The 17069-nt window shown below is 39.9% G+C and overlaps 1 protein-coding gene across 1 annotated transcript; it reads left to right on the top strand.

Annotated features, from left to right (window-relative positions):
* Window positions 1–1342: 1342 nt before the first annotated feature.
* On the top strand, window positions 1343–16817 carry NCBP3 (nuclear cap binding subunit 3). Its single transcript, XM_088530029.1, has 13 exons — window positions 1343–1504; window positions 3022–3087; window positions 4081–4186; window positions 4434–4559; window positions 8822–8950; window positions 10447–10520; window positions 11394–11502; window positions 12255–12354; window positions 12711–12817; window positions 13212–13497; window positions 14260–14417; window positions 15621–15785; window positions 16134–16817. The coding sequence occupies exons 1-13, from the start codon at window positions 1352–1354 to the stop codon at window positions 16367–16369; spliced, it is 1815 nt and encodes a 604-aa protein (XP_088386155.1). The 5' UTR covers window positions 1343–1351; the 3' UTR covers window positions 16370–16817.
* The last annotated feature ends 252 nt before the right edge of the window (window positions 16818–17069 follow it).

Below are 17069 nucleotides of genomic sequence, written 5' to 3' on the forward strand. Positions count from 1 at the left end.
ACAGAAAGCACTCAAGGATGTTAAAATAAAATTAAGGGAAAAAATCTGGATTAACCGAAGACTTCATCTGCTCTCTAATAACTGCAGTTTTGAAGAGCCTGGTGTCACATGACCCTGTCCTAATCGTTACTTTGAAGAGGTTGTTTTCTTAATGTAGATCACATATGTCAGTGCTACTTCTACTTACTGAGTGAAAACTAAAAGGAGGAAGAGGTTTATCTCTTGGTTTCTCTTCTCCATGGTCTCGAACAAAAATCTGTGAGAGTTGTGCTTCTTTTTGTGGTCATTTCAGAATCGCAGCAGCTCTCCGTGTCCTGTAATCACTCACATATTTGTGTTACGTGTATTCGAAGGCGTTTGGCCTCTGCCATAACCGTTCACATCTGGCTCGGAGGTACCACGTGTGTCTGTGGTTCCTGCCAGATACTGGCTACGTGATGTCAGTGACAAACATAGCACTGTGGGGAGCCCAGCTGACATTAGCCGTTGTGTACGGACCTCTGCTCTGAGCCTGTTAAAAATAATAAGCCAGGAAAGTGCAACAGTGTGACCAGTAGCAAGAAGATATTTTGGTCCTGCTGGCAACATAAAGGCTCCTCCAGTTACAAGGTTTCTTCATGCCATGCTGGAAAAGTCAACATTTGCTACTGAACTTTGTTGGGAAGCACTATTGGCTCTAAGGAAAGGTGACACATCACAGCTCAGGAATGACAGAATACAAAATAGAATTTGCCATGAATAACCTAAAGCTGGAGATTAGATTGATCCGATACATAAGGACCTTCCTATAGAACAGAGGGAGGAAAATAACATTTGAGGCATCTGAACACGCTAGACATCATTGTAGGAGGCAGTGCCTGTGCCAGGGGGTCTGAGACTTTACAACGTGCTGCCATCTTAGTCCATTTCTGTGCACACGTGTATTTAGTTGGACTTGATGATTTTGAAGCTCTTTTCCAACCACAATGATTCTATTTTTTCCTCTACGACTTTTCTGCTTTGCCATAACTGATTTCCAGGCATGGGAGAGCCCGTGGCGGCTCCTGTGAAAGGATCCACGGATCCAAGGCCCGCGCCTCCTCCCTGGAAGCTCCGGGCGGCCCCAAATTCCCCCAGACGCCGTAAATCCGCGCGGAGAAACCCCGGGGCACCGACGCGGCCCCGGCCCGCGCGAGGAAAATGGCTGCCTCCCCCCTCCGCCGACCCGTAGCCTTGGAAGACCAGCGGGGCGGCGCTCGGAGCGTGTCTCTATGGCCGCCGGCGCCGCTCCCGCCGGCAGCCGGGGGAGGCGCTCTACCCGCCGCGGCGCCTCGGTGGTGGCGGCGTCTCGCTGGGCGGGCCCGGCGGAGCCATGGCGGCCGTGCGGGGCCTGCGGATCTCCGTGAAGGCGGAGGCGACGGCGACAGCGACGGAGCCGCGCGGCCCGGAGCCCGAGCCCATGGAGGTGGAAGAGGGCGAGCTGGAGGCCATCCCCGTGAGGCGCTCGCTCCGCGAGCTCATCCCGGTGAGGGAACACAGAGGCGGGATGAGCCCCGCGGGGGCCTGGCGGGAGGTCCCGGGGGGAGTCGCGGAGGAGCTGGGAGGGAGTTCGGGGCGGCGGTGCCCGAGGGGGGAAGCGGCCGGGACGGGCTGGGGGGCCGGGGGACGGTGAGGAAGGACCCGGGGGGCTGGCGGGGAACGAGGGAGCGCCCGGCAGCGGGGGCGGCCCCGGCGGAGGGGGCTGGCGAGCGCGCGGCTCCGAGGATCTTCCCGCGTTTGTGCCGCTTTCCCTTGGATAAAACTAGCGAGGGCAGGGCTAATACCTGAAAAAGTGGGTCAGAGCAGAGCTAAACGCCTGAGTAGTTTTTGTGTTCGTTTTTCTACTCTGAAAGCTTCTGTGGAAATTCTGTAAAAATAAATCTCTAACTAGTTGATTTACCAACATGCTCTAGCTCCTACCAACTATGCAGTCCAACAGACAGCACCTTACTGCACTTCTTTATGCTTCATGAGTCAAACCCAGTCAGGGTTTTTTCCACTTTCAGATAACCTTTTATTTTCCCCTTTCGTGGTAATATCTCTCCACATTTTGCTGCTTCAGAGATAGTTTGACCCTGTTCCTGAGAAAAAGTTTAGATTTTGTGTGTTTTGCTGTTTCTAAATCGATACTGGATTGCTTCCCCCCATAAAAAGTACCTTAAGCCAAAATAATTATTGCAACAGTAGCATAAACAACACGTTTGCGCCCACCTGGTGATGGTCCTGAGGCTGCAGAAGTCAGAATGAAAAGGTGCCTTGTTACATAAAACAAACAGTGGAATACTCTGCACCAGTCACTCAGCTCAATGTATGTGGAGCTTAGCGCAATCTTGCAAATTCAGCAGACCTGGTGGCTGATTGAAATGAAACTTGTGAGTTTTGTTTTTCTACATTGTTCTCAGTATTTACTCTTATCAATAGGTTTGTACCAAAAAAAAAAAAAAAAGTTTAATGCTGTTTTGAGAGATGGGTGATGAAATAATGAATGGAAGACGGACAGGAGTTCCTTGTTTAACTGTGGAAAATGATTTGGTGTTCTGACTTTGATTGTGACTTAATGTTGTAAATTGAAACTCTGTGGATCTGATATCTTTGATTTAACCGTTAAATCTCTTAATGTCTTCAGAGGAGATTATAGCTAAAATTTAAATCGTGGAAATTTTCATTAGAAAGGTTCTAATTAGAAGCATGCATTCCAGTGCATTGCTGAGACAGAGTAAGTAAAAACCATAGTGGATGCTAATGCAGAAACTAAGTATTGCTAAAGAAAAGAGTGCTCATACTAGAGGAAGTTTGGTTCATCTGATGTGCTTTTAACATCAGTCATGTCTGTAAGAGTTATGTTTATGTAAGTATTTAGGGGTGTAGCTTGGAGTGCGGGTCAAGGAGAAGAGACTGAATCTCTCATAGAACTTTTTTTTTTTTTTTTTTTTTTTTTTTGAGTAGCAGGTTTGTTGATTTCAGTGTGTATCAAGATATCATCACCATTTTGCTTTATTTCAGGACACCAGTAGAAGATATGAAAACAAAGCTGGAAGTTTCATCACTGGAATAGATGTAACCTCCAAGGTAATTTTTGCATTATGGTTCTTCAAAGTTGCTGCTGTGTAGGAGGAAACACTTTATTTCTTTCTAAGATGCAACAGGAGTTTAACCTTTTGTTCAGATAGCTGGTATTTTTCAACAACTATGTAATTCTTTTGTTGGTTACACTTTGTTTTGTGATGTGATGTCTACTGTAAGCTGTAAAAAAAAAAAAAAAAAAAAAAAAAAAAACCAGCATTTTTAAGTCACAATCTGTGGAGTTGCAGATTCATAATTATTCATGTACACAAAAAGCTTCTATACTTCCCCAAGAATTTATAGTCTTGTTAATTGGGCTTTGGTACACAACTTTAAAAAAAATATATATATTGAAATTGCTTTGGTGTCATTCAAAATTGCAAAACAAAGCCCTTTGAGTCATGTCAGCTGACCTTTTTTCCTCCTCTTATGTGGAGGAGGAGGAAGAACAAGTGCTTAGCAGGAAAATCTAGTTTCGTTGTCTTGTGTTGCTTAAGGACATCATATTATTTAAGACTTAGTTTGAACAATGTGAACAGCTGTTGTACTTAAATTATTTAAAACTACACAGTTCTATGGAACTTCAGAAACTTAATCTCATGGCTCCTGTCTCTGTAGTATTGAGTTGGCGTTTTTTCATAGTGTGTAGTTGACCACTATATATAAAACATGTGGTAGTGGAGGAAAAAGCATTTAGTTGTCTATGTACTTTGTAGTACTGATAACTTTACATGTTCATACAAATATGAATCCTCATGGCAGCAATGATTTGATAAAAGGAATGTATTCACATTTCGTATTACTGAAACTCATTCAAAAACTTGCTGAAGAGTACAAAAAGAATTCTTGATGAAGATTGTAAATCTGATATTTTGGCTTCGATATTTACCTTCTGTATATTGTAATTCAGTAAAGAACTGAGTTATGTTAGACAGGAGAAAATGGTCATCTCTGGAAAAGTTCTTTTTTGTTTTGACTGCATTGTTTTACACTTTCTAGGAAGCAATAGAGAAAAAGGAACAAAGAGCAAAACGTTTTCATTTTCGAGCTGAAGTGAATCTTGCCCAAAGGAATGTGGCCCTGGATCGAGACATGATGAAGAAAGGTATAAGTTTATCAAAAAGTCAAGAAGAAAGGATGCCCTTATTTAGTTTCTTTGTTCACTGTTTAGTATAGTACTTAATAAGTTTCACACTGTAGGATGATTCAAGTCTTTTAGAAGAGTGTATATCATATTTGTTTTTTGTGAGCACCCCTTTAGCTTAGTTAAAATGTTTGTTTAATAACGTGTTTTACAAGAAAGCTTATTCTATAGAAATGAGTACTATTTTTGTATTTATTTCTCTTCATAGCAATTCCTAAAGTGAGGCTGGATACAATTTACATCTGTGGGGTTGATGAGATGAGTACACAGGACATCTTTGCCTATTTCAAAGAGTATCCTCCTGCTCATATTGAGTGGTTAGATGATACATCATGTAAGTAAGCAGTCTTTTTTTTCCTTTTCTTTTCTTTCATAGCTCTTAGTCTTTTTTTTTAATATTACTCTTAGCTCTGCCTCTCATTTTTCAGTGACTTTTTAAGTCAGTGATTTTTGTCTGTCTCAGTTTCCCAATAATCACCCGTAGTGAAAAGAGATTTGGAAGGACATAACCAATAACACATAGTGAACGTGAAGTACACTACCTAGCTGAGTATTTAGAAGAAAAATGTCTCACTTTTAAATGATGGAACATCATTTGAATTGAGACACTGTATTGTTGCACCTTGTGAAGAAACGGACTCAGTCTGGGGTGCAGAGTGAGACAACTTCATTTCCAAACCAACTTCTTTTTATACTTTCTTAACACAAGTGTTGCAAAGCTCACAACCAATCAGCATCTGGCCACCTGCGCGGTTGTCTGGCTTTGTTTCTTTTCTTCTGGCAAGACACGTCGCACACGAGGCAGGGGGAGGTGTTCCTCAGTCCTCGTCTTTCTCGGCTCTGTCCCCCATCTGCTGCAAAGACTGACACCCTTGTGGTTAACTATCTGCTAACAAGGTACTATTGTCTTTGAACAAGCCTCCACATCTCACCCTTCTTTATTTGTTTTTGTTTGAACAGCCATGACTTAATTCCTGCAAGGCTGTCTGCTTGAGCATTACCTTCGCTAATAGGTCCAGGCAGTGAGGTGTGCGAGCGTACATGTTGGATAAAGTACGGATAAATCCTTCTGTTTAATAGCCATCTAAGCTTCCAAAGAAGCGCAAAGAGGGTCTCGTTTGAAACCTCTTTTAAAAACGAATGTTCTAACCTAGAGACTAATCCTGCAACATAGGCAGAGTCTGTTATAATGTTAACTGCAGAGGGCCATCGCGTAAAGACGCGGACGACTGCAGATAATTCCACTATTTGCGGTGAACCTGTGACAACATGTATGTCGCTCTCCCAATGCCCTTCATCATTTCTCCAGACTACAACTGCACGACCTGTCCTACCCGAGCCGTCAGTAAATACTGTAAGAGCATCAGGTATTGGCGTAAGGCTCAAATGGCAAAGAGGTAATAGAGAAAGAGAGTTGAAAGACTGTATGATTTTATGTCCTGGAAAGTGAATACTTATCTGTCCTGGATAATCTGCCAAGGCACACTGAAAAACAAAAGACTGGTGAGTTAAAAAGGTTAATTGTTTTGTATCAAGTGGTAAATAAATAATATTAGGCTCTGTGCCATCTAGAAACATCAAACGCTCTCTTCCTTTTTGAATAACCATTGCAATCATATCAATAGCGGTGGTGACAGTTTTGCCAAAATTATGAGGCAGAAACACCCACTCTAAGATTATTAATGGACATGCGTCCTGTGGTATCCATTGTGCTAATAGGCCATAAGGTTGGAAGCTAGAATAAAAAACAAAAAGACTGACAGGATAATTCTGCTTTCGTCTGTGAACAGTCTGAGTGGTTAATTTGTCCACAACTTTACCAAGCGCAGCTCGCGCGGGAGGAGTGAGCTTTCTTGAGGATGTCAAACTCGTGTCTCCTTCTAAGAGCTTAAATAGAGGATGTAATTCTTCTGTGGAAATTCCTAAGGAGGGACGGATCCAATTAATAGTTCCCAAAAGTTTTTGAAGATCATTCAAAGTCCTTATGTCTGTCTTTAGGGTCAATGATTGTGGTCGAATTTGATGATCAGAAATTCTCCATCCTAAATATCGCCAAGGCGGACTTTCCTGTACTTTATCTTCTGCAATTTTTAATCCTGCAGCTGATGCTGCTCGCGTAATCTGATGCAGAGCCTCTTCTGCTGTTTCCTTTTGCTCTGCAGCAATCAATATATCGTCCATATCTTCCCATCGGCACAGTACAGGGTGGTATCGGAGTCCATACCATTATCTTAATTTCTCCTTTGAAATCTGCGTTGACAACTCCAGGTAACACACAAACAGCCCTTGTCTCGTGGTTGAAGATCGCCCAATTAACAGTGCTGCCATTCCTCGCCCCAGGGGGCCGTGGACACCAGTTGGAATTAGCACAACTGATGTATCAGTAATTAGCACTTCTATTGTGGTGGCCAGGTCCACCCCGGCGCTGCCCCCTGTGCGGGCGCACAGGCGGCGGCTGCTTCCCGGTGGGAGCCACTCCGAGGGGTGATTTGCCGTCATGGCGCGACCCCTCGCCGCGCTCCGCTTGAAGTTTCCCGAAGGGGCTAGCGGTCGACCTTCCTTATCAAATTTTGATCGACACTGATTAGCATAGTGTTGTCCTTTGTGGCAGCGCGGACATAGTCCAGGCGCTCCTTTGTTTGCTTGTGTTTTCGGACAGTATTTACGAATATGCCCAAATTGGCCACAAGCAAAACATGGCCTTTTCATAGACATTGTTGCAAATGTTTCGGCCATCAGTGAATATTCATACTGTTTGGTACCGACATTAATACATGCTTTTAGCATGTCATCAATAGTAGGATCCTTTAGTGGCCGCAAAACTCTCTGGCAATCAGGGTTAGCATTCTCAACTGCTAGTTGCTTAAAAATGTAGCTTCGTGCTTGTTCATTATCAATTTGTTTCTCCAGAGCCTCATTAAGCCGATCCAAAAACTTCATATATGGCTCATTCGCATCTTGTCTTATGCTAACAAAAGGTTGTCTTTGTTTACCACTCTCCGGAACGGCCTTAAGGGCGCGGAGAGCAAGTGCCTTAACTTGTTGCAAGCCCTCAGGGGGGATTTCTGCTTGTGCTGTTGTAGCACTGTGATCGCCCTCCCCCATTAGCACGTCCACAGTAACAGCCCGTAAAGGACCTTTTTTCGACAGCCGCTGGTTTTCCTCCCCCTGAGCTCGAGCAAGCTCTCTCATTTTCGATTCCCACATCGTGTATTGCATATCAGTCATAATGAGGCGAAACAAAGTTTTAAAATCATGGGGAGTAAAAACCGAAGAATCACAAAGAGATTGTATAAGGTGGGTGGTATATGGTGCGCCAAGGCCATGATCTGTCACCGTACGTCGCACGTCCTTAATAAGATTATACGACAAACCTTCCCAACGCGGATTCTGGTCTGGTGCACAGATAACGGGAAAGGCTTTCAGCATGCCCACATCCCCCGCCTGTTTTGCTCCTCGCTTTACTGAGGCCCATTTATCGTGAGGATCCGGGGGGTATAGGTCTGGCTCCTTTCCAGGGTCAATAGGACCCGGACCAAAAGGATCATCGTCCTGGTCATCAGGTGGCAGTACCGCAAAGGCTTTTGCAGCACGTTTTCTTTTCTGATTCTCATCAGGACACGATTGAGGTAAAGGAGGCGCGGAGGGGATGGCAGGGGCCCCGATCCCGTCATTTATGTTCGACTGCAACCCACTATGAGATTTCAATATTTCGAGTACAACTCGCCATTGTGGCAACAGGTTAGCAGCAGCCTTATCACCGCGCGTGGCACTATCCCACAGTCGGACCCCAATTTGGTCCCATCTTTCCAGATTAAAAACATTCTTACTATTCACCGAAGGATCGTCTTTAGAAGCCCATGCAAGAACCTTTTGCAGCTCTTCTTCACCTAATTTTTTTCTTTGCGGTTTCAAGTTTTTAGGAGAAGCTTCTAAATCGTCCTTTTGTTCCTTCATTAGGTATGAACCCATAGTTCCCAGCCGCTTACCTCTTTCCTTTCAAGAGGCTTTTAGTGTGCACACAAAGTAAGCTTCCTTTCAGCTTGATCCTTACGCTTCCTTTCAGCGTGATTCCCGGGAGTTCAGCTGGGCGGTGCAACCGGAGAGACAGCTAGTCTTCGAGCCCCACGTTGGGCGCCATTTGTTGCACCTTGTGAAGAAACGGACTCAGTCTGGGGTGCAGAGTGAGACAACTTCATTTCCAAACCAACTTCTTTTTATACTTTCTTAACACAAGTGTTGCAAAGCTCACAACCAATCAGCATCTGGCCACCTGCGCGGTTGTCTGGCTTTGTTTCTTTTCTTCTGGCAAGACACGTCGCACACGAGGCAGGGGGAGGTGTTCCTCAGTCCTCGTCTTTCTCGGCTCTGTCCCCCATCTGCTGCAAAGACTGACACCCTTGTGGTTAACTATCTGCTAACAAGGTACTATTGTCTTTGAACAAGCCTCCACACTGTATTTGTACTGAATGGATGAATGGATAAAGCTTTTTTTTTTTTTGACATGTTTCTGAACTCTTCTTAGTGTTTCCTCTCCACTAAGGAAGTGTGTAACTGCCTGTTTTAGAAACTTTTTCTTTTGTGTGTATTTCATAGGTAATGTGGTCTGGCTTGATGAAGTAACAGCATCACGAGCCCTAATAAATATGAGTTCTCTACCTGATCAAGAGAAACCAAAAAGCAAGGAAAACAATGAAGAGAAGGCAGCTGAAAAAAGCAAGAAAGGTAGATGAGATATGCATATATAGAGATGATTAGTAAAATCAATGAAACTTTAAACTTGTGCTTGGGTACTGCATAATCTAAGTTACTGAAGGAGCTTCTATCGTATAGTTTCAGGTAAATGTATTCTGCCACTTTAAAAAAGGCTTTCATCTTGGAAACCTTTTGAAGAAGCTGCTTCTTAAAAGGTGGGTTGGAGCTAGACCAATAATTCAGTCCATACTGAGCATGTTAGGTGCAGGGTCATGTTCAGATGTGATATTTATAGTGTTATAGGTCACACAGAAATAAGTCATGCATGCAAAGGAATTAGAAGGATGGATTATAACTATGTGTGGAAAAATAGATGTGAGGAATTGGAATGTCACTGTTAATAACACACATGGTAAAGGATGGCATTATATCAAAAAAATCAACTGCTCTATTTCAGAAAATATGACAATGTGTCACTCCTTCCCTGTGCATATCACCTCTAAATATGGCCCTTATATTTTTACAGAGGAAGCACACTAAAAGGTCAGTTATAATAGAGAAAAGCAGCAAAACACTTTGATGTTGTGATAAATCTGGTACCTGCATGCCCTAATTTTAAATCCATTTTACTTCTATGGATATAAATGGAGAATCAGGCTTTTGCTTCCTTGTGATTGTATAGAACTGTTTTGCCATTAGGCTGACATGAATTATTGCTGTGGTAAAAGTATTGTGCCATACAGCGCTAGCAAAGAGCAATATGTTAACCCTATTACATACCATATTTAAATAAAATCTATCAAAAAGAATGCAAATGACCGATCTTCACACTTTCTTTTTCAGTGCTACTCAAAGGCTTTCTGTGAAGTCTGTTTTTAGGCCTTTCTTGATCTTATGGATCCTTCTTATTCATCTTGTTTTCTTGTTGCTCTTCTGTGCAAGGCAGTGGCTGCTCAACAATCCACAGAATTTCAGATGTTGGGCAAATATTGATAGTGCTTGCTATGACGTTTTTAGATGTTAGGGAATCTTTTGTTTAAACAGGTGTTAATATTTGTATATTAATCTTGTTGGCCACAAATTAAATATTACCCCACCATTATGCATCACATAATAAAGTGTTGCCATCTAAATTCCTCTGACATACTTATTCACCTGTTCTTCTAGAAAAGTGGAATATTAAGTAAAGTTCAGGCTTTTCAATTACCTCTTAAAGTGTGAGATGTGATATTACCTCCTTTTTTTTTTTTTTTTTTTTTTTAGAATGGCTGAATGTTCTCCCTGATAGAATTTAATTATCCATGTGTGCTGCCTTAGGCACTTATCTGCACAGGGGCTGTCTGGTTAATGTTACTTTGTACTCATGCATATTTCAAATTTCTCTAGACATTTACTGTTTTGATTATTCTCTAGGCTGCACAGAATGGGTAACATCTTCAGTTTGGTTTTGGAGAATGTAGGTAATGTTATCAAAATGCTACCAACATACTAAAATGGAGACTATTTTCCCATTTTTTTCCTTTTAGAAAAAACAGAGGAAAGTTCTGATGATGAGACAGAAGAAGGCGAGGTTGAAGATGACAATCCAAGTGATGTTGAGGTCGGTATAAAAAGGAAAAAGCTCTAATGTTTAAGTTTTGCAGTGATTGGTATAAAGTCCATAAAACATTATAGTTTTAACTATATACATTCTAATTAATTTTCAAAATAAACTGGATGGAGAAATCTCAGGAAGAGCAGATATGCTGTTGGAGACGCTGTCCGCATAAAAATGCTTGGTGAAACTTGATTTTGATGGATGAAAGGGCATTCAGCAGCTAAGTGCTTGAGTGGCTGCTCTTTTCTGGTGAGAAAAGACATGAAAGAGAATTAAGAGACTGAATAATGACAATGCTTAAATGGACAAATAAGATTTAGGCTGTCCATGGATTTAAGTTGGAAGGGGCATACACATTGATATTTTGTCAAATTAATCTTTAGTGGCTGAATATATAACAGGTGTGATCAATTTTTCTTGAGATCAATAAGTAAACACTCATACAGGCCATGGAAATTTGAGTTTTAGTCTGTATAACACACATCAATTCTAAAATGCCTTTTACTCGCTATGTGAGGATATGAAAACTTGTTAATTAAACCTTTCAGAAATTAAACAAAAAAAAAATTGTTTTTCGTTGTCCAACTTAAGTGCTATTTATCTTCTGAATTTCAATTGATTCTGTATTTCATTTGGAAAATTATTGGATTTATTAATCTGAGTTAATATTATGAAGGAAGAGGAGGAATATTTAAAATCTTTAAGACAAATTACTTAAATTCGTATCAGTTTGTCAAGAAGAATAAAAGTTATTTTGAATAGGACTTGAAAAGTGACTTTCTTAATAATCAGTTGATTGCTTCTCTTTAAGCAATCCATTTTCATTCACTAGTAATTTTATTTTTGAGTCCAAAATCCCTTTTTTGCCCCCCAAAGTTGGATGCCCTCTCCCAGGTAGAAGAGGATTCTCTCCTGCGTAATGATCTTCGCCCTGCCAATAAACTGGCTAAAGGAAACAAGCTATTCATGAGATTTGCTACTAAAGGTAAATGAACAGCTTAACAAGCATAATGAATTGATTGCTTGTTGCAGTTTTATTTGTTGACTAATTAATGACTTGAATGTTCTAATTTTTATTTGAAAAATTATTAGTTTTTGCTTAACATCAGGTGTTAAGATTTTGCAATAAATACATAAATAATTCAAGTTCAAGATATATAAAGATTGTTGTTTATACAATTTTATTTTGGGCTAAATATGAGGTATTCTTCCTGATACTGTAAAACGGATTTTATGATACCCTTCTCCACAAATGTTAACTTCATATTTTATAAATATGAAAATATGAGATGTTTGCGAGGTATCAGTGGAAATTTCTGCTGAATACAGTTGAGATAATAAATCATTTTTCTGAGTAAAATGAACATACATGTTACTTCTGGGCTGTGTGAAAAGTGACAAATCCATAGAGAATAAAAAAGTCAGAAGAAGGTAAGTATGAGCTCCAGCAGTTACAGTGGGATGTAACACACTATAAAGCTGATACACAGAAAGTCTGAGTGTCCACTGACTTATATTTCTGAACACAAAACTGTGGTGGGAGGACAATTTTGTCAGCAAAATCCTCCAAATCCTTGCCTCCTCTATGAGGGAGATCAAAGTAATAGTGATCTGTAAGATGCATTCAGTCTTCCATTCATTTTCTGTGTCTTTGGCTGGGTGGTTATTTATTTTTAATTTAGTGTAGTAAGATATATTCTACAGGGGCAAGATTCCTGTAATTTATGTTTTTTTCAGATGACAAGAAGGAGCTGGGAGCTGCAAGGCGAAGCCAGTACTACATGAAATATGGCAATCCCAACTATGGAGGCATGAAGGGGATTCTTAGCAATTCTTGGTGAGTATTCTCAGCAATTCTTTGCATACAGGCTAGAAGAATTGGAATGTTGAAAGTAGTCAGACAACATAATCTAAAACTGTTTAGTTTGTACATTTTTGTTTTCTTTCAGATGTAGATCTTTAGGTGTGAGTCATGTTTTAGTAAAGTGACAATGAATTTGCAAGGCAAATGTTTTCTTTTGAAGTTAATGAACTTTATATTCAAAACATTCTGCCCAAACAGACTTCTGGCATAAATGTGTTTGTCTGCTATTAAAGCGGGTGTTAATTGCATTTGCTTAACGTAGGATTGCATATGGCTCATTCATTATGCCTTCCTGTGACAGAAATATGCTGCTTTTATTGGTGTTTCAGGAAACGAAGATACCATTCGCGTCGAATCCATCGGGATGTGATAAAGAAAAGGACCCTCATTGGGGATGATGTTGGCTTGACTCCTCCTTATAAACATCGTCATTCAGGTAATTGATGCCAGTACATAGAACCTAGAGGACAAAACCTGGGAAATAGAAGGCTGGAAAGGACCTTAACTATATCTTATCTGGTGAAAGTCTTGTTTCCATGAAAGTCAGGTATATGTCTCAAAAACATACAAACAAAGTCTCTAAGTAAGGTACATTTTAAGGTTTTACAAGGAACAGATGAGGTATAAACTTCATGCTGATCACTTCCCTACCAAATAGCATTTTTATTTTATTTTCAGACTAATGATATATATGTTCTCTTTGGCATTGCTGCTGATGACTCAGAGGGATTGTACAGCATGCACAGCCAGCAATTGTCACATTAAGCCCTACTGCTTTTTTTTTTTAACCTCGATTTCAAGGTACTTAATCAGAATATGTTTTGCTACAGGTCTAGTAAATGTTCCTGAGGAACCTATTGAGGAGGAGGAAGAGGAGGAAGAAGATCAGGATATGGATGAAGATGATAGGGTTGTAGTTGAGTACCATGATGAACTGCAAGCTTTCAAACAGTCTCGAGAGCGCAGCGCAACCAGACGCTCAAGTGCTAGTGCTTCTGATTCTGATGAGATGGACTATGATCTGGAACTGAAGATGATATCGACCCCCTCTCCCAAAAAAAGCATGAAAATGACAATGTATGCAGACGAGGTGGAATCACAACTGAAAAACATTAGGTAAAAGGTTTTCTAAAGTATAAATGAAAACATTCAAATTTTAAAAATATTAATCTGACTAAATAAGGTATAAAGTTGGTTCCATTCAAGTGGTTATGGCCATATTTGAGTATGTGGTTTTGAACTCTGACAAAGTGAGATGGAACAAATTACCAGTGTGACTGGAGATATCTAGGGTCCACAGTGCCAGGAGCTGACAGTACTTGAGGGAAGATGACTGTACGTCAGTCACAGTTGTACATGTGAAGAGTTCTCAGTGGTAGATGATAACTCTCCTTGAAATCTTTCCTTAGATGACTCTTCCCTTAAGACTGATTGCAGCAGATCTTAGCAACAGAACTGTAACAGCGTAAAGATAAATGGCTGATGCTACAATTTTAATTCTTAGTGTGGTTGTATAGTAGGTATTTTAATGAAGAAATACACAGTAATGAAAATGCTAATACAGGCTTTCAGTTCCTTTTTTTTTAATATTGCTGCTTTAGAGATTTCTGCAATCCAGCATTATGTTAATAATTCTGCTGATATTAATAATGAAGCTGAAAGTGGAATCAATTGAAATTGATGAAAACAAGCACAATATACATGTTGGCATCATAGCTGGACCAGGGAGAAGTAATTTAAGTAATGTTTTTACTCCTGTTTCTCAGTGGAGAAAACTTGATTTTAATGTTTCAGTAGTCTAATTTTGTATACAGAAGTCTTAAGAACTATACTATGTTTAATGTAAGGGACTTTTTAATCTCTTGTTATTTTATTTAGGAACTCTATGCGAGCAGATAGTATAGCAACCAGTAACATCAAAAATCGGATTGGCAATAAAGGATCATTGGAGAAAGTTGCAGATGTAAGACTTCTGTTGGAAGAAAAACGACAGAACAGCAGTGGGCCACGTCAGCAAAACAGCATTGTAAAATCAGGTAATTTGAAATTCCTGCATTGTGCAGAGTTACGACTGGCTCATAAAAATGGTTATATTCATTTCACATCAGTCCTCCACTGTAACTTACAGACCTGAGGGAATTCTGTTCAGCAGCACTTTCTGCATTTATACAGTTAATTTTCCTCACTGAGACACAGAGCTGGGGATTGCTTTTGGGGAAAAATGAAGTACATTTAAGTCAGTGAATGACATTTATTTTTATCCAATTTTTTTCTTTGCTTGTGTGTATTTCCCTCACTTTGTCTTTTTAGATTTAGTAACTCTTTGAGACAGAGAATCTGTACCCCTCTAGGGGAAAATACAGACCACTTTGGGGGGGCTCATGTACAAATCAAGCTTGAGACTCCAGTTATTTATATGAAAGTATTCATATACTGTGAAAATGAGGCCTTTTTTTTTATTTGTCAATTGTTTTATTTTACACTGTTTCCCTTTTGGACAAGAAAAGTATATCTATATGTAACTTCAGCTGCTGCAAAGGTTGTCTAACTGGCAGTGACATACTCTTTTACATAAGTACCACATAAAACATATATTCCATTAGTATATTTTGCCCCTTTTGTGCAATTTGAGGCTATGATAACTTGCTACATAAATGTTTCAGCTTCCTTTGTGCTCTTATTTCTCTTTGAACCTTCTTGAAGACAAGGAACGTCAATCCAAACCAGGCAAATGTCAAAATGCATTATTTGTATCATGGATTAATTATGAATACATTTAGGATTTTTATGTTCTGGTTTTTGTTTTATTCTGCAGGATGTTAAGCAGTATTAAAATTCTAAAGTAAATTATTTATTATCTGAAAAGAATCATTGAAGGCATAGCAATTTTCCTTTAATCATACCTCATATTGGATACTCTTTCTGTTGTTGTGTTGCTAAACTAAAAGTGCAGTAAGCCATGCAGTAATTACTACTGTTTTTCTGGTCCTTTGGACAGAACACAGCCTGAAGACATTTCATGTTAAATATATTGGAGGAAAAAAAAAAAGGGGGGCAGGGGAAGGCAGTGAATATTGAGCACGAAAGACTTAATGAAAGGAATTCAGAAAAGATTTTTTTAGGAAGGTCACCTCTCTGGTTGGAAGTTTTACAAAGTGAAGAACATAAAACTAGCCGGCAGAACTAACCTAAATGCAATATGTGATTTTTGTCATTTTAATCACTGAAAATATCCATAGATGTACGGCAGAGACTGGGAAAAAGACCACATTCTCCAGAAATTAAAACTCCAAATAATACCTCTGCTCCTCGTCGAGAGCCAATATCAGACGTACACAGCCGATTAGGAATACCCAAACAAGACGTAAAAGGCCTCTACTCAGATACCAGAGAGAAGAAATCAGGTTAGTTTTGTAGAGCAAATGTGATAATGCAATCTCTTTGATTTTAGAGTGTAAGAGGAATTTCAACTGAAAACTCAACAAACCAGACTGCTTTGTTGAGTGTAACTAAATGTGAATTAATAAATGTGTGTACAGACCTTTTAAGTCTACAAAAACTTATAAAGCATTTATTGCAAATCAAAAGGGTCAGGCTCTGCCCCGGGAAGTTCTGATGCAATTCACATAAAACATGATGGACTATATACAATATTTTTATATAGATACGTGTACTGGGCTCTTCAGGCTTCTTCCAGAACTTTTAGTCTTTATTTATTTATTTATTCATTCATTCCCCCTTCATCTCATTAGGTAATTTATGGACTCGCTTAGGATCTGCTCCGAAGACACAAGAAAAGCCTTCAGATAAACCTGAAAACTCTGTGGCATCTACAGAGGAAGATGATTCGGAGCTCCAGCGGGTTTGGGGTGCTCTCATTAAGGAAAAAGAACAGTCTCGACAAAAAAAGAGTCGATTGGATAATTTACCATCTCTACAAATTGAAATCAGCCGGGAAAGCAGTTCTGGATCAGACACTGAATCATGATGGTTTTTACTTAAGATCCTCACGATTATGACTCTGCAATATGGCAAGTTTTCCTTTGCCCAAAAGCTGGACACTGGCAAAGACTCTGCAGCGAAGGTTCCAGAAGTGTGTGCATTCCTTTTATACGAAAATAGAGATGCGTAATCACTTGAAACCTAAAGCAATCACATTTGTCTGCAGTCTGTGGTTGGCCCTGTGCTATGTAGGGCATTGTCATACATGTTTATTACAGCAAACTTGTAGTTAATTCTAGCAAAACACATTTCCCCAAGCTTTGAATTTAGAAGAGACAGAAATACTCTGTATTTTTAAGAAGACCTTTTCATTCTTAATATTTGTAACATGGAGTCTTTTAACAAAATATTTTACACAGTTCATCCAAAGAACAGGACATTTCATAATAAATAACATCGCCTTGCCCTTCCGGCTGTTACCAGCACCTTTTCTTTCCTCCTAAGTAATAAAAATAATGCTTCCTGGATGGGCAGATGGCAAGGATAAAGCATAAAGGGACTATCATGTGCCCTTCCTCAAAATACTGAATGTAAATCTAAGTGTTTTTTTTTTTTTTTAAAAAAAAGGTAAAGTTTCAAATAATATCCAAGTAGCGTCATTGCTCTCAAAGAGTTCCACTTGTTTGTTTTGGTGCTACTGTGTTCTGCTGTAGTAGAGATTGAGGTTCCAGACTGCAAAGTTTGAT

Source organism: Tinamus guttatus, unplaced genomic scaffold (assembly GCF_059628265.1).
Source record: "Tinamus guttatus ecotype Peru unplaced genomic scaffold, ASM5962826v1 Tinamus_guttatus_pri_ptg000356l, whole genome shotgun sequence".
Lineage (NCBI taxonomy): Eukaryota > Metazoa > Chordata > Aves > Tinamiformes > Tinamidae > Tinamus > Tinamus guttatus.